The sequence below is a fragment of the Lutra lutra genome, chromosome 1 (genome assembly GCF_902655055.1).
Source record: "Lutra lutra chromosome 1, mLutLut1.2, whole genome shotgun sequence".
NCBI lineage: Eukaryota > Metazoa > Chordata > Mammalia > Carnivora > Mustelidae > Lutra > Lutra lutra.
The window spans coordinates 107,981,708-108,000,043 of record NC_062278.1 but is presented as its reverse complement, the minus strand read 5'-3'; the positions used below and the strand labels follow the sequence as shown (position 1 = coordinate 108,000,043).

General features: G+C 37.8%; 1 protein-coding gene across 2 annotated transcripts in view; it reads left to right on the top strand.

Annotated features, from left to right (window-relative positions):
- The window catches only part of PARL (presenilin associated rhomboid like), a 57,499-nt gene that overhangs the window by 24,909 nt on the left and 14,254 nt on the right, over positions 1–18,336 (top strand). The window contains exons 5-7 of one of the 2 annotated variants that reach the window (XM_047731669.1): positions 12,441–12,536; positions 13,129–13,278; positions 15,316–15,386. In XM_047731669.1, coding sequence (XP_047587625.1) covers positions 12,441–12,536; positions 13,129–13,278; positions 15,316–15,386 — 317 coding nt within the window. The remainder of the gene's footprint in view (positions 1–12,440; positions 12,537–13,128; positions 13,279–15,315; positions 15,387–18,336) is intronic. The other variant, XM_047731673.1, reaches the window with a different exon arrangement.

Here is an 18,336-nt window from a genome sequence, read left to right as displayed (position 1 = left end):
AAGTATATTGCACATGTCAGATGTACAGTTTTCACAAACTGAACACATCCATGTAATTAGAACCCAGAGCAAGCAATGGAAATTACCAGCACCCTGGGCTCAGAATATTCTTTTTGATAGCATTGTAGTAGTTCATGCCAATAAATACTATGTAGCAAATCTTCTCTTAATTGGTATTTAGGTTGGTTGTAGTCTTCTATAAATAATACTAGAGTGAATATGGTTATAGAAAGGTATTTGCACCCTTTGCAAGCATGTTTTTTAGGATGAGTTACTGGAAATAAACTTGTTGGGTCAGGGTATATACATTTAAAATCTTATGTGTTGTGAAGTTGTCTTAAAATAGTATACCAATTTAAATATCCTTTAAGTATAAGTCATTTAAGTCATTTATTTCTAAAAGTTGCTCACACAGGAGGTTACATATTCTCATCTACAGGGAAGATGCAGAGAAATAACCCCTTCTGTGGTTAGTTTGTAAAGGTCTTCATCTCCTTTACTGTGAATTTGTCCCATTCTTTCCATCTGTCCTTATCATTTTCTAACTGTCTGCATTCCACTTGGAGGATTTAAGGTAGATGGTCTTTCTGGATTTCTTCCTGACTCCAGGAAGCTGTGGGACCAGTGCTTAACTAGTTTTGTTGATACTGCCCAGGAAAAGAAATTGTAGTCACTGTCTGAGGCCAACCCTGTATGAGGTTGATCCTGTGCCTATAGTCCTGGTTGTCAGGGAACCTGAGGTAGGGGACCACTTGAGCTCAGTTCTTTGGTTGTCATGTATATATATACTGGTCAGTGTCTGGACTGGCCAGGTCTAGTTTCCTTCAGGTAGAAAAGCTGTGGGAGGGGGTGAGCTGGCCCACCACATGAGCAGAGGGTATTCTGTACTTAGCTGCTGGACTCCAGGTGGGATTGTGGGTCCTTTTTCAGAAAAAGAGAAAAAGAGGTAGTCTTACCTTCCTTGGGCTAAGGAAAATAGACTGAGATTACTGAACCAAGCAGTGATTTCTAAATTGTGGTGTATTTCTTTCAATCAAGATATTATTCACATATCTTAAAATTTGCCTTTTAAAAGAATGCAGTTCAGTGGTTTTTACTGAATTCATAGGATTGTACAACTGTCATCTAATCCCAGAACATTTTCTTTATCGCAAAAAGAAACTCCATACCTATTAACAGTCATTCCCCATTCCCGTCCTCACTTCAGCCCTAAGCAGCCTATTATCTGTTTTCTTTCTTTATGGATTTGCCTGTTCTGTACATTTCATGTAAATGGAATCACCTATATGGCCTTTTGTGTCCACTTCATTTACTTAGTGTCATGTTTTCAGGGTTGATCGATGTTGGGGCATGTGTCAGTACTTCATTTCTTTTTATGGTCAGATAATATTCCATTATGTGGATATATCCTGTTTTGTTTACTCATCTCTTGATGGACATTTGAGTTATTTTCATTTTTTGGCTGTTATGATAATGCAGTGGGCTTTTTAATGTACATTTTCATGTAGACATGTTTTCATTTCTTTTACTAATATATACCTCAGATGGAATCATTGGGTCATGTGGTACTCATGTTTAACTTTTTAAAATTGTGGTAAAAATGTAAAAGGTACCATGTTAACCATTTTTAAGAGTACAGTTCAGTAGTGTTAAGTATGCTTACAATGTTATGAAACATAGAACTTTTTTGTCTTATAAAACTGAAAGTCTTTTTTTACTTTTCCTCTTCCCCCTCAGCCTCTAGTAACCACCATGCCACTTTGTTTCTGTAAACTTGACTGTAAACCTCATTTAAGTGGAATCAAACAGTACTTACCTTTTTCGACTGGCTTATTTCACTTAGCATAATGTCCTCAAGGTTCATCCATGTTGTAGCTTGTGATAAGAGTTCCTTCCTTTTTGAGGCTAAATAATTTATTTCATTGTGTGTATATACCATATTTGTTCATGCATTCATTCATCGACAGACACATTTGAGTTGCTTCTATGTCTTGGCTATTGTGAATAGTGCTGCTATGAATATGGATATGCAAATAGCTCTGAGGTCCTGCTTTCAGTCCTTTTGGATATATATCCAAAAGTGGAATTGCTGGATTATGTGGTAGTTCTGTTTTTAATTTTTTTTTTTTTTAAAGATTTTATTTATTTGACAGAGATCACAAGTAGGCAGAGAGGCAGGCAGAGTGAGAGGAGGAAGCAGGCTCCCTGCTGAGCAGAGAGCCCGATGTGGGGCTCTATCCCAGGACTCTGGGAACATGACCTGAGCCGAAGGCAGAGACTTTAACCCACTGAGCCACCCAGGCGCCCCTCTATTTTTAATTTTGTGAGGAATTTCCAATACTGTTTTCCATAGCAGTTGTACCATTTTATTTTATTTTTAAAGATTTTACTTTTAAGTAATCTCTACATCTGACATGGGGCTCAAACTTACAACCCCGACATTAAGAATCACATGCTCTGCTGAGTGAGCCAGGCAGGCGCCCTGTGGTTGCACATTTTACAGTCCCACCAGCAGCGCACAAGAACAAGAGTTCTAATTTCTCCACATCCTTGGCAGCACCTGTTACTTGCTTGTCTGTTTTTTTGATAGTAGCCATCCTAATGGGTGTGTGGTGACACATTGTGGTTCTGATTTGCATTTCTCTGATGGTTAGTGATGTTGCACATCTCTTCATACGCTTGTTGGCCTTTGACTGTTTTTAGATAAATGTTTCAGTCTTTTGCCTATTTTAATCAGGTTATTTTACTTTTTTATTGATTGTAGGAGGGTTTTTTGTGTTTTTTTTTTTAATATTTTCTAGATATTAACCTTTTATCAGGTAAATGATTCACAAATATTTTCTCTCATTCTGTAGATTGCCTTTTCACTGTGTTGATTGTGTACTTTGGACAAAAATTTATTGTGGGTTTGGTTTTACTTTTTGGTTTTTGATTTTTGATTAATTTTTTTTCCAGAGAAAGTGGGGCAGGGCGGGGGGAGTCGAGGGACAGAGGGAGAGAGAGAGAGAGAATCCCAAGCAGGCTGCATGTTCAGCGAGGAGCCCCACATGACCTGAGCCAAAATCATGACCTGAGCCAAAATCAAGAGTTGGACACTCAACCAGCTGAGCCACTAAGGCGTCCCTGGACGAAAGTTTTTAGGTTTGATGTCCCATTTGTCTATTTTTGCTTGTGTTGCCTATGCTTTTGGTGTCATAGCAAAGAAGTTGTTACCAAGTTCGGTGTTATGAGGCTTTTCCTCTGTTTTCTTCTAGAAGTTTTATAGCTTTTGCGTTCACATTTAGGTCTTTAATCCATTTTTAGTTAGTTTTTGTATATGGTTTAAGAGTCCCAAGTTCATTCTTTTGCATGTGGATATCTACTTTTCCCCATGTTTTCTTTTTGAAGAATTGCCAGATTGTTTTCTAAAGTCGCTACAACGTTTTACATTCCCCCAAGAACTGTAGGACGATTCCATTTATTGCCTGCCCCTTTTTTTTCTAATATTATCAGTGACTACATATTTTTTGGTATTATATTGTGGTAAAATATACAAAACATAAAATTTATCATTTTAGCTGTTAAGTGTACAATTTAGTGGCATGAAGTACATTCACAATGTTGTGTAGCCATTACCACCATCCATTTCCAAAATTTTTTTCATCCCAAATAGAAACACTATACCCATTAAATAATTTCCCATTTCTCTTTCCCCTTAACCCCTGGTGACACTATTCTGTTTCTGTTTTTGAATTTGCCTATACCTCATATAAGTGGAATTATAAAATACATTTTTTGTGTTCGGCTTCTTTTGCTTAGCATACTGTTTTTAAGGTATTGTACATATTTTAGCATGTATCGGAATTTCTTTTTTTTTTTTTAAAGCCTTAATCATTTTGCATTATGTGTACACATTTTGTTCATCTATCTGTCAGTGGGTATTTGGGTTGTTTCAATCTTTGGCTATTATGAATTATGCTCCTATGCACATTCATGTACAAGTCTCTATTTTGAGTCCCTTCTTTCAGATCTTTGGGTATATAGTTAGAGGTGGAATTGTTGGATCAAACAATAATCAATGTTTAATTTTTGAGGAACTGCGAAACTGTTCTTTAGAGTGGCTGTACCATTTTACATTCTTACCAGCAAGGCACAAGAGTTTCCGTTTCTCCATCATATTCTTGCCAGTTCTGATTTCCTTTTTTTTTTTTTTTTTTTAAAGCCATCCTAATATGTATCAAGTGGTATGTCATGGTTTTGACCTGCATTTCCTTAGTGACTAGAAATGCTAAGCATCTTTTTGTGGCAATTGTCCGTCCATTCATTTCTTTTTGAGGGAGCAGGAGGGGAGGTTGGAGGGAGGGAGAGAATCTTAAGCAGCCTCCATGGAGTCTGATGCGAGGCTCAGTTTCATAACCCTGAGATCATGACCTGAGCCAAAATCAAGAGTCTGGATGCTTAACTAACTGAGCCACCCAGGGACCCCTGTCCATTTATTCTTATTTGGAGAAATGTCTGTTTACATACTTTGCCTGTTTTTTGAGTTGTCTTTTTATTGAGTTGTAAGAGTTCTTTATATATTCTGGATCCTAGATCCTTATTAAATATATGATTTGCAGTATTTTTTCTTATTCTCTGAGTTGTCATCTCTTTGTTAATAGTGTTTTTTGAAGCACAATGTTTCTAAGTTTCATTTATTTTTAATCAAAATATAGTTGACACAATATTACATTAGTTTTAGGTATACAACAGGCATTTGACAACTTTATACTTTGTGCTATGACAAATGTTTTTAATGTTGATAACCTCCATTTCATGTATTTTTTTTATTTTGTGCTTTAACAATCACGTCAAGAAAATAGTGGTCTAATTCAGCATCACAAGAATTTGTACCTGAGTTTTCTTCAGAGCATATTGTAGTTTTAGCTCTTAGGTTTAGGCCTTTGGTTCATTTTGAGTTAATGTTTGTAATTGGTTTGAGATAGGGATCCAAATTCGTTCTTTTGTGGATGGGTATCCACTTGTCCCAGTACCATTTGTTGAGAAGACCATTCTTTCCCTATTGATTTGTCTTGGGACCACAGTAAAAAAAACAAACAAAAAAAACAACAGTTGACCATAAATGCGTGGATGTACTCTGGATTCTCAGTTCTGTTCCATTGATCTGTATGTCTATTGTTATGCTAGACTGTCTTGATTACCATAGCTTTGTGTTGTAAGTTTTCAGATTGGGAATAGTGAGTCTTCCAATATGGAATATTACATTGGTTATATGTTGAACCAATTTTGCATTCTTGAGATAAATTCCACTTGTTTATGATTTATAGTCCTTTTTATGTGCTACTAGGTTTGGTTTGTTTTCCTGAGGGCTTTCGATCTGTGTTCATAAGGGGCTGTTACAGTGACTGTCATATGTTGAATCAATTTTGCATTCTTGGGATAAATTATGTACTTGGTCATGGTTTGTAATCCTTTTTATATGCTGCTAGATTTGGTTTGCTGGTATTTTCTTAGGAATTTTTCTATTCATGTTCATAAAAGATATTGGTAGTTTTCTTGTGATGTCTTTGGTTTCGATATGAAGGTAATACTGGCTGCATAGAATGAGTTGAGAAATGTTTTTTCCTCTTCTCTTTTTTGGAAGCATTTGAAAAGGTTTGGTGTTAATTCCCATTTATCTTTGCTAGAATTTGCCAGTTGTAATAAATTTAATAGTGTCCTCACAAAAATTCATGTCCACCCAGAAATTCAGTGTTACTTTATTTGAAATAGGATCTTTGCAGATTAACTGTAAGTTACATTGAGATCATACATTGAGTTATAGTGAGAGCATACTAAATTTAAGATGGGCCCTAAATCCAATTATTTGTGTCCGTACAACAAGAGAAGACAAAAAGACTTACAGAAAAGAAGGTCATGGGAAGAGATTGAGGCAGAGATTGGAGTGATGCAGCAATAAGCTTAAATAATGGCCAAGAATAGTCAAGAGCCAGCAGAAGCTAGGAAGAGGGAAGAAAGGAGTCTTCCTTGTCTTTAGAAAGAAGCATGACCTAGCAACAACTTGATTTCAGACTTCAAGCCTCCAGAACTTTAAGAGAATACATTAATGTGGTTTTAAGTCACCAAGTGTGTGGTACTTTATTATAGCAGCCTTTCCTAGTAATAAACCAGTAAAGCTGTCTAGTCCTGGGCTTTTCTTTGTGAGAAGGTTTTTGTTTTTCATTATTATTACAAATTCAATCTCTATATCTTATAGGCCTATACAGAGTTTCTGTTTCTTGAGTCAGTTTCAGTAGTTTGTGTCTTTCTAGGAATTCATCAATTTCATCTAAGTTCTCCTTTGTTGTAGACAATTGTTTATAGTATTCCCTTATAATCCTTTTTGTTTCTGTAAAAGTCAGTAGTAACATTCTGCTTTCATTCCTAGTTTTAGTAACTTGAGGAGTTTTTCTGGTCATTCTCCCTAAAGGTTTGTCAATTTTGTTGGTCATTTCAAATAACCAACTTTTGGTTTCATTGATTTTTTTTTTTCCTATACCTTCATTCATCCAAATTTTCTGCTTGCTTTGCATTTGCTTTTTTTTTTTAAGATTTTATTTATTTGACAGAGATACAGAGATCACAAGTAGGCAGAGAGGCAGGCAGAGAGAGGGGAAGGGAAGCAGGCTCCCTGCTGAGCGGAGAGCCCAACGTGGGGCTTGATCCCAGAACCCTGGGATCATGACCTGAGCCAAAGGTAGGCTTTAACCCACTGAGCCACCTGGGCGCCCCTGGATTTGCTTTATTTATTTTCCTAGTTTCTCAAGGTGGAAGGTTAGATTATTGATTTGAATTCTTTATTCTTTTTTAATGTAGCATTCACGACCTACTTTTGCTGTGCTCTGTAAATTTTAGTATTGTTTTAGCAGCTTAGGTTGTCATAACAAAATGCCATAGACTGGGTAGCTTAAGCAACAGAAAATTATTTTCTTATTTGGAAGGGTGGGGGCGCCTGGGTGGCTCAGTTGTTAAGCGTCTGCCTTTGGCTCAGGTCATGATCCCAGGGTCCTGGGATTAAGCCCCACATCGGGCTTCTTGCTCAGGGGGGAGCCTGCTTCTCCCTCCCCCACTCCCTCTGCTTGTATTCCCTTTCTTGCTGTGTCTCTATCAAATAAATAAATAAATAAGTAAAATCTTAAAAAATTTTGAAGGGTAGAAGTCTAAGATCAAGGGGCCATCATGGTTGGATTTTTGTGAGAATTCTTCTCTCCTCCGCCACCTTGCTGTGTCATATGGCAGGGGGAGAGAGCAAGAGCAAGCTCTTTGGTATCTGGCTTATACAGAAGCCGATCCCATCATAGAGACCCCACCCTCATGACCGCATCTAAATCTAATTACCTCCCAAAGACTCCATCCCCCAAAACCATCACTTTAGGGCTTAAGCATACCAATCTTAGTGGAAAATAATTCAGTCCATAGCAGCTATGTTATATTTTTGTTTTCATTGATTTCAAAGTACTTCCTAATTTCCCTCATGATTTCTTCTTTGTCCCACTGGTTATTTAGGAGTGTGTTAATTTCCGCATATTTATGACTTCTTCCAATGTATTATTGATTTGTAATTTCATTCCATTGTGGTCAGAGAACATACTTTGTATAATTTCAGGGTTTTAAAAATTTTTGAGACTTGCTTTGTGGCTGAACAGATGGTCTGTCCTGGATAATGTTACATGTGTGCTTGAAAGGAATGTATTGTCTGTGGTTTTTCTTGAGATTTTGGTTTCTTTTTAAGATTGATTTGAGAGGGAGCGAGAGAAAGAGCATGAGGAGAGGGAGAAGCAGGCTCTGTGGATGTGGGGCTCGATCCCAAGACCCTGGGATCATGACCCAAGTGGAAAGCAGACACTTAACGACTGACCCACCCAGCCTCCCCCCCAATTTTTTTTTTTTTTAAGATTTTATTTATTCACTTGAGATAGGAAGCACAAGTTGGGGAAGGGGGAGTAGTGACGGGGGAGTAGTGACTCCCCGCCTAATGTGGGGCTTGCTCCCAGGACCCAGAGATCATGACCTGAGCTGAAGGGAGATGCTTAACCAGCTAAGCCACCCAGGGGCCACTTAAGGTTTTATTTTTGAGTAATCTCCACACACAGTGTGGTGCTCAAACCCACAAACCCAAGATCAAGAGTCACATGTTCTACTGACTGAGCCAGCTGGTGTCCCAAGAATGTATTTTCTTGTTTGTTTGTTTTTTTTAAAGTAAGCTTCACCCCCAGTGTGGAGTCCAACATGGGGCTTGAAATCACCATCCTGAGATCAAGACCTGAGCTTAGATCAAGAGTCAGACACTTACGCAACTGAGCCATCCAGGTGAACCTGTTGAGTGTTTTATAGATTTCTGTCAGGCCTAGTTGGTTTATAGTGTTCTTCAAGACTTGTTTCCTTGCTCATCATCTAATCTATTATTGCAAATAAGGTATTGAAGTCTCCAGGTATTACTGTTGAACTGTTAATTTTTCCCTTTTGTTTAATTTTTGCTTTATATATTTTGGGATTCTGTTGTTAGGAGCATGTACGTTTATAATAACTATAATATATCAAGATGTTACATCTTTTTATGTAACTATGTACATAATATGTAATTATGTACATTTTTATGTAACTATCATTACATAGTGTCCTTTGTGTCTTGTAACAAATACTGTCTTAAAGTCTTATTTTTTCTTGTTACGCTTATGGTGTACAAGATCCCAGGAATATATTGAGGTATAAGCTCCGGTGGACATTTCATTCCTCACTTTTCCTTTTAAGATTTTAAGATTTTTGGCCTTTTGTTTATTCCAAATATTATCTACCACCTTAGGCAGCCATGAACTTAAAACACCTGCCTGTAATCGTTTTTGACAAATGCCCCCTGGGAAAAGGAATTTTGCACTTGAGGATCCAATCAAGTCAAATATAGATAGCCTTGCAAGTGGGGTCTTGCAGGGAACTATTACCAGATAGGTCAGATAGTAACAATTTCTGGGAATGAGGCTTTGAAAGAGTTCCAGTTTCCTGTGTTACCTCTCATGGTTTTGAGGCTCCATGGGAAATGTGGATTGTTTTCATAGTTTACAGCTTCAACTTGTAGCTGGAAAGTAAGGGATGGAACCAGGGCAAGTTAAAATGCCCCAAATTTGCTGTTCCTATTGAGATTGACTATTTTTCTTAAATGCTGAGTTGCTGTAAGCCTTTAGTTAGTTTTCAGAGTTCTTAAAAAGTTGATTCTGACAGTTTTTGCCAATTTTTTCATTGTTTTGTGAAGGAGAGAATTTTTCAAGGTCCTTACTTCATTATGGTCACTAATGTAATCCATTGCATCCCTTTTGGTAAAGGTAGGTGTTGAGGCAGCAGCAAACTTCCTAAATCAGCAGTGTCAGAGTTGTCCAAGAGTTTTACTGGGTCAGGAGGAGAGTAACACTCCTTCTAAATGGAGATACAGGCAAAGGCCTTAAGCAGTTCTACTTCTCAAAGGAAAAGGAGGAGGAAGGAACCATTATTTGAGTTTCTGCACACTAGGTGCATGTAGTATTTTTTTTAAAGCCTCACTACAACTTTTATAAGATACAGGAAGATATATAAGATTTATAAGATATATATAAAATCCCCATTTTACAAATGAGGTAACTAAAGTGAAGGGGATGAAATGTAGACCACAAGGCAACTAAGTGGCACATCCACTTTCTACTTTAGAGAAGGCCATTCCCTTTCATTTATGGGTTTTCACTGTGTGACTGCTGCATTTAATTATGTTTTCTCATTTAATCAGCACTCAACTCTTTTATAGTAGATTTTATTACCCCTAGTTTATAGAAGAGGAAACTGAGGCTGAAGGGGGTTAGGCTTCTTGCCTTGGTTATAGTATAAGTAAGACAGAGTTAGTTCTGCTGGGCTCCTTTACCCATTTCTTTAGATAATGTGCAGTGCTGCTTCTGGCCTAGGATTACCACATATCCTCTCCTGGTCACTGGCTTCTGGGGACCAACCATGCTGTTTCCAAGATAAAGAGCCCTTTGTCTGGTTTGAAGTCCTAGAGTGACCAAGGTCAAAAGAAATCCTGTTGGCTATCCATGTCTTTGTGTATAGTAGAAAGAGCCCTAGTTTAGGAATTCTGGCTTGGCCACTGAATTTGGCTCTGAAAATTTGTATCTTTTAGAGCCCAAGTTTTCTCATCTATAATTGACCTTCAAAATAGGATATGCATGGAGGAAAATAACTGCATTTTACTTTTGTAGTTTCTTTTTAATTTGTGAGCATATTACAATGATTTGTGTGCCTAGTTTGGGTATGTATGTTTAGTTGTTCTCTGATGGGATTCTTAATCGTATTATGAAGTGAGGGGTTTAACTACAATGTGTTCCAGTGCCAATATCCTGTCATGTTTTACCAAAAAAGGCCTCTTAGATTTGGATTGAATGCTTGGCGATGATAACTCTTTGATTACTGTTAACCTTGATATCTTTGGTTATCTTACCCTTTTGTAAGTCTTTTCCCTAGTTGTAATCTCTTCAGCCAGAGACACACTCTACTTCTGTGCAGTGCTGTGGTGCTTGCAGTTTCCAGAAGTGTGTGTTGTCACTGGTTTCAGAAAGTAGCCTGCGGAACACATAGGGTAGTTGTTGCCATTTTCCAGCCTAGCAGGCAGTATCGGGAACCCCATCTTGCTTTCTTCGCATTGTACCACAATTGGAGCTAACTGTTTAGCCCTGATTAATCTTTTGTGATCATGGAAGCGTGGGGCCAGGCTATCCTCAGGGCTTCTTTATGCCAAGATACCAGTCACTATGTACAGGAGCCTAGACCTCAGAGAATTCTCTGGGTAATAAAGATGTGTAACTCTCCCACAAGAAGCTAAGAAAACCCGAGCAACACTAATCACTGCTCACTTCCTTAGGATAAACCTTCTGAGGTCTGTTGCTCCATCTGAGGAGGCTCCACCCTTCCTTTGCCCACCCTCCCTGCCCAGGGTTTCAGGCTCCTCATTGGGAGGTATACATAGTCCTCTTACTTGCCTTGCTTGTGACCTCTTTTCCGCATCCTTTCATGAGTACTGTCCTCACCATCTTTGAAAGTGTTGTGACGCACCACCAGTTGTAAGATGCATCCTGATTACAGATACTAAAATGGAGAGAATCTGTGAATCTGTGAAAAATGGTAGCTTCCTTTCCTACCTAATGGTCAAATGGGAGAGCAAAACCTGGAGAGACTAATAATGCTGAGGTACAGCTGAGAGCCTTACAGAGTGAGCAAACACAGAAAGCCAAAGGTAACTATAAGATGTAGCAGCCAGTGGGGATCGTACAATGAATATCTTCTAAAATAAATCCTCTTACCAGGCTGTTACTGGAATCAGTGCTTACTGTCACTGAAGAAGGTGAAAGAGCTAGCTGCCTCTTGCTGAAAGAAACTGGGGGAATGAGTAAATGTTTAAATTCCTTTAATTCAAGTAGATGAGTGCCTAGTACATGGGCAAGGAGTTGTGGTGCCTTAAAATTAATGTCTTTTTTAAAGTTTGTAGTTTTTAAGAAAAACTTGATTTTTCACAAAAATGTAATGGAATAGTTAATTCTATCATTAAATAATAAACCTACTCAATTTAGTGGTAGTTCTAGCAACATTAGTTCTTGCAGAAAAACAAAATGGTCACCCAACTCCCACATGTAAACAGTTTCAATAGCAGTTGGAAAATTCTTCCAGATTATTCCTGAATTCTTTTTTTTCTTTTTTAAGATTTTATTTATTCATTTGACAGAGATCACAAGTAGGCAGAGAGGCAGGCAGAGAGAGAGAGAGGGAAGCAGACTTCCCGCCGAGCAGAAAGCCCCATGTAGGGCTTGATCCCAGGACCCTGGAATCATGACCTGAGCCGAAAGCAGAGGGTTTAACCCACTGAGCCACCCAGGCACCCCTATTCCTGAATTCTTATCTGACAAGTATTTTTTTTTGACAAGTATTTTTCTTAGACAAGTGGATCTTCATTTATCCAGATGATACATAGATATTTCTATAAGTTTAAGAAGTATATTATTCCCTGTGGAAAAAGAAGCTTATTATGATAAATAGCTTTTCTGGTCCTGGCCGAAGAACCTAATGCTGTACATTACCTGTCTCTGGCTTGGCCATTTTCAAACAATAATTATGTACCTGATTGTTTATTGAGAAGAGTAAACCTTTCTGTAGAGGTAAAAATATGGATCTAAGTGAAGGAAGTCAGCTTCTAGGGCGTTTGTAGTTTCCTAGGAATTTTCCAACTGTACCAGTGCGTATAGTTTGATACTTGAAAATATTGATTTCACTTACTTTCCATAACTTGCTCTCCCTTACCCCCCACCAAGTATATAATATTCTTAAATGTGGTAGAAAATCTTATTCAGGTGGACTTTCAGACTTTCTTTGTTCCTATTTTTAAAGTCCCTAAGTTATATATTTTCATTTTGTAGGTATCATAGCGGCAAATGTTTTTGTATTCTGTTTATGGAGAGTACCTTCTCTACAGCGGACAATGATCAGATATTTCACATCCAACCCAGCCTCAAGTAAGTCTACTCATGACTTTATTTTGAGGTAGAGGTAATATGAAAGAAATAGGTTTTATGTCAATTGAAATGCTATAAAAAGGATGAGTTACTTGTCAACAATTATAAGCAAAATCCAGAAGATAGACTGTAAGTTCCTTGAGGAAAGGGACCTCATCTCTCTTAGTCTTATGTCCCAGGTACTTAAAATGCATCTTGTACATAGTAGATACGTATTTTTTAATGACACAAGATCTATGATCACTACAAGTTTGCTCTTGGGAGGATACTATTATACAACTTCATATCTGTAGTAAAAATAGCTTACTAATTCTTTTTCTAGGTAATTTTTGCCATAAGGAAAAGTTGCTTTCATTGAACTGAGAATTTTTATTGGGTACTTACTAAATAGAAGAAATTTAAGATAAGTTTTTACCACCTTGAAAAATACTATGGTAAACCATCTTATTTAAACTTTTTAATTGGTTCTATTTTTGTTTCTTATTTTGAGTTTTTCATAAAAGTAATGAAAAAAATCTAAAACAGATCGTTTCTAGGTCATGGCTGTGTGTCCTGTGATTACCAGACTTTTTTTGTTTTTTTCCTCTTATAGAGGTCCTTTGTTCTCCAATGTTGCTGTCAACATTCAGTCATTTCTCCTTGTTTCACATGGCTGCAAATATGTATGTTTTGTGGAGCTTCTCCTCCAGCATAGTGAACATTCTGGGTCAAGAGCAGTTCATGGCAGTTTACTTATCTGCAGGTAAAAAGCTTTAATCTGGGGATCTTTCAGCGTATAAGCATTTTACCTACCTGGAGTAGGAAGGAAGGGAATGATTATAGCCATATTCTACAACATGAAGGTTGTGTATAGAGAATTGTACAAACTATATAGAGAAGGATATCACAGATCAGCGGGGTTATCTTTTCTGCTTCTCATTTTGCTGGTTTCTTCTTAGATTATTTAGGTATGTTTAGTTTTAAGTCAGGATTGGCAGGAGTTAAGGTTTAGTGTAGAATTTAAGAATGTCATTTTATCTCATTAGGCCTTGGTTTCTTTAGCTCAGGTCCACCGTTTTATGAATAGGTGCTTCCCAGACTCCCTGGCTGTCTCAATCATCTGGATCTTTGTCAAATAACTTTAAGCTCATTTACCACAGTGTGATCACTTTCCAGAAAGCTTTAGATGAGAACTTTGTAATAATTAAACTGTTAAGAATGAGTTTATTCTCTCTTTGCTGCAAGTATGTATCTTAGTTTGGAACCACTCCAGTCAGTCCTGGAGATAATAACATCATTTCCTTATTTCAATTAGGAAATGGTAGTACTGGATTCTAGGTTCCTAGATGCTACTAAACTGACAAGTGGTCAGTTAAATTTTACCTGTTTGCAAAATATACTTAATTAAAAAACACACAGCATAAAAATTCATTTCTGAAATACCTTCATTTATTTTTTTAATTAAAAATAATTTAAGGTTTGTTTTGTTTTGTTTTTTTAATAATCTCTGTACCCAACATGGAGCTTGAACTCACAGCCCTGAGATCAAGAGTGACATGTTCTTCTGGCTGAGCCAACCAGGCACCCCTGAAGTCCATTCATTTAAAAACAGTATATTGGGGCATCTGGGTGGCTCAGTCTGTTAAGTGTCTGCCTTCAGCTTAGGTCATGATTCTGGAGTCTGCTTCCCTCGCCCGCTCTGTGCCTCTCCCCACCCCCATGCTGTCTCTCTCTCTCACAGAAAAATAAAATCTTTTAAAAAATAAAAAGTTTATCTGGAAATCATACTGTAGTGTGAAAAAACTTGAGAGCTTGAGGTCAGAAGACCTAGTTTTATTAGATCCTGTTTCTGCTACTTGCCATCTGATGTTGCAGAAAAGACTATACACTCTCTGAAGATATTGATACTTACTCTCTCGTGACACGGGGTTGTGAAAGGATTAAATAGAAACATCTACCACAAGGCCCAGGATGGGTGATTAATCAGTTTTATTCAAATATCCATGCATCTGGTCCCTCAGTACTAGAAACTGAGCAACATCTTTGGCCTGTACAGAATGTATAGTTCTTTCCCCATGTACTAGTTGTATTGTTGTAGGTACAAACAGGTCTGTTTCAGGTGCTGCTAATTCCTGCTCTCTAGGAAGTTTTAAAAAATGAGCCATATTCATCTTAGATGACATTGGAGCCACAGGGACTTGTAAAAGATCTAGTCTAGATCTGCAGCAGAGTCATTTGGCAAGCCGAGTAAAATATAGATTCCCTGGTCCCACTCCAGAGAATCTGATTTAGTGTTTGGAGTGCAGCCCAGAGGATTCCCAGACAGTTGGTGGGTTTGGAACTAGTCTCCTTCATGTTATAGATGGGAAAAGTGAGAACTGAGAAGTAAAGTGAATGCCCTATGTCATTGAGTAAGTTGTGTAGTTGGTCAGACTTTTTTTTTTTTTTTTAAAGATTTTATTTATTTATTTGACGGAGAGAGATCACAAGTAGACAGAGAGGCAGGCAGAGAGAGAGAGGGAAGCAGGCTCCCTGCCGAGCAGAGAGCCCCATGTGGGGCTCGATCCCATGACCCTGAGATCATGACCTGAGCTGAAGGCAGCGGCTTAACCCACTGAGCCACCCAGGTGCCCCCAGACTTTTTTTTATAAATATCTGAAGTGATAGTGTAGGTATTCATGCTTGCACCTTGTACTGACCTAGGTAGAAATCCGTCACTTAGTCTCTGTGAGGTGGGCATCAGAAATGGAAACTACTTTTATACCTCACTAAAATTATCAAAATGTGACTTATTTCCCAGGTGTTATTTCCAATTTTGTCAGTTATGTGTGTAAAGTTGCCACAGGAAGATATGGACCATCACTTGGTGCAGTAAGTATTTCTAATGTAAATTTTCTTAATTTAGTTTTTATTCATTTTGACATAATATTAGACTTACAGAAAAGTCACATAATTATCACAATGACTTCTATGTACCCTTTACCCTACTGTTAAGTACAGAACCACAGTACAGTTATCAAAGCCAGGAAATTAACATTTGAAACAATACTAATTACATTAATACTAATCTGTATCTAATTTAGAATTCATACATCTGTAGAGCCTTGTAAACTTCAGGCTAGCTTTTGACTGTTGGTCATTTATATATACTTACTGGAAGAGTATGAATCAAGTAGAGTAGTCAGAACAGTGGGTGTCCAGTCTCCAGAAACCAAAGAACCTAATCTAGCACTGGAAAATTGAAAATAATTACAGATTTGATTCTGGTATTCTGTCCTTCTGTTTAGTCCCTATTTGAGTGTCTGCTACACAGATTAGACTAGTAGGCACTGTACTAGAGACTGAGGATATAGCCGGTGAGCAAGATGTTTGCAGTTCCTGTCTTTAGGAGTTACGTTCTGGATGCTTAAAAACAAAAACACAAAAAAAGCACAAATGTGTTTTCTTTTGAGTTTAATGGCAGATTTCTAGGCACATGGAAATCTTTGCATAACATTTCTCTAAAGACTACACATTCATTTTGTACATATTTAAATGCAAATCACTTAAATACATTCAAATAGGGGTTTCATATTTGAAGAAACTTCTTGAAGGTTCATTTTTAGAAAAAGAATTCTAATGTTATCATCCCATAATGTGTGTGTTCCTCAGATTTGTGTGTACTTAATTTCCTGAGACCTGTATCTTGTCCTATCACCTACTTGATTTCTTAAGCACCTCTTTTTGCCTTCATGGAATGTTTTATATATAAAATTTGGTGCCAGTACAATTTACATATTTCATACCCTACCCTTTACCTCATTAATCAACTAAGCACCTGTTATATAAAGGCAACGAAGACAACTGGGTTAAAACAGAAAAGGACTTTGACTTTAATTGGGGAAAAAAACATTGTATACATACATAATACACACTAAAAAGGCCGAGTGTTCTTTTTTTGTTGTTGTTTTTTAAGATTTTATTTATTTATTTGACAGAGATCACAAGTAGGCAGAGAGGCAGGCTGAGAGAGAGGAGAAAGCAGGCTCCCCGCTGAGCAGAGAGCCGGAATGAGGGGCTTGATTCCAGGACCCTGGGAATGAGGGGCTTGATTCCAGGACCCTGGGATCATGACCTGAGCCGAAGGGAGAGGCTTTAACTCACTGAGCCACCCAGGCACCCCCTGAGTGTTCTCTAGAGGACTTTGGGTATCCTGGGAGTGCAGAGACATTTCTCAGTAATTGAGGGTATCTGGGAGGGCTTTTTTTTTTTTTTTTTTAATAATATTATTTACTTTGGAAAGAGAAAGAGCGAGAGTGGGGGAGGGGAAGAGGGAAAGATAGAATCCTCAAGCAAACTTTGTATGAGTGCAAAGCCAGACTTGGGGCTTAATCCCATGACCCCAAGACCATGACCTGAGCTGAAATCAAGAACTGTGTGCCCAACTAACTCAGCCACCCAGGTGCCCCTGGGAGGGCATTTTGATGTGCCTTCAGACAAGTATTACTCTCATTTTACAGATAAACTGAAGTTCAAGATGAAAAGAGTTAGGCATATGCTATGGAATTAGACTGGGTTTGAATTCCAGCTCTTTTTCTATTGTTCTTCTGCCCTAATGTTTTAAGATTTCTTCCATCTATCATTTTCTTTTTATTGAAGGAATTTTCTTTAGCCATTCTTTCAGTAGGTCTGCTAGTGATAAATTCTCTTAGGTTATTCTTTGAGAATGTCTGGCCCTTCCTTTCCGAAGGATATTTTCACTGGATAAAAAATTCCAGGCTGACATTTCTTTTGGCACCTGAAAAATGTTGTGCCACTTCTTTTTGGCCTCCATAGTCTGAAGAAAAATCCTGTGTTGTTCAAATAGCTTTTTGCCTATAGGGAAGGTGTTGTGGTCTCTTTGAAGGTTTTTTTCTTTTTCTTGAGTTTTCAGAAGTTTGACCCTGTCTTGTCATGGGTATCTTTGTGTTGATCTTGTTTGAGGTTTGCTTAGCTTCTTGAATCTAGAGTTTGTCTTTTGGGAAACTTTCACCCATTACTACTTGAAATACTTTTTCAGCCTCACTCTTTTCTCCCTCCTCTGGAACTCTGATAACAGGACATTAGATCACTTAAAATCTCATGGGTCCCTGAAATTTGTTTTTTTTTCTCAGTCTTGTCTTTCTGTTGTCCAGACTAGGTAATTGCTGTTCTGTTTCAGATTTACGATTATTTTCTTTGTCCTTTCCTTTCTGCCTTAGCCCATTTATTGAGTGTTTTTAATTAGGGCACTGTGTTTTTTCAGTTCTAAAGTTTACATTGTTCATTGTGTCTTCTGTTTCTTTGAGCTTTTCTATTTCTGTGCTATTTTTCACTCGTTTCAAGCATGTTTGTAATTGCTCATTAAAGCATTTTTATAATTGCTGTTTTAAAATGCCTGTCAGACAGGGCCCCGAGTGGCTCAGTCAGTTGGGTATCTGACTGTTCATTTTGGCTCAGGTCATGATCTCATGGTCCATGAGATGAAGCCTTGGGTGGGCTCTGTGCTCAGCAGGGAGTCTTGAGAGCCTCTCCCCCTGTCCCTCCCTGCTGCTTGCATGCTCCCACACGCTTTCTCTCTCAAGTAAATAAAATCTTTAAAAAAAAAGATAAACTGTTTGTCAGCCAATTTTAATACCCATCTTGTTGGGGTCTATTGTCCTTTCTCATTCAAGTTGAGATTTTTGTGGTTCTTGGTATGGTGAGTGATTTTTTAAATGAAACCTGAACATTTTAGATATTATGAGACTTTGAATTTTATTTAAATCTACTATTTATCAGGCTGACCCCTGACACTGCTCTGATGAGGGCAAGGGGTATGTTG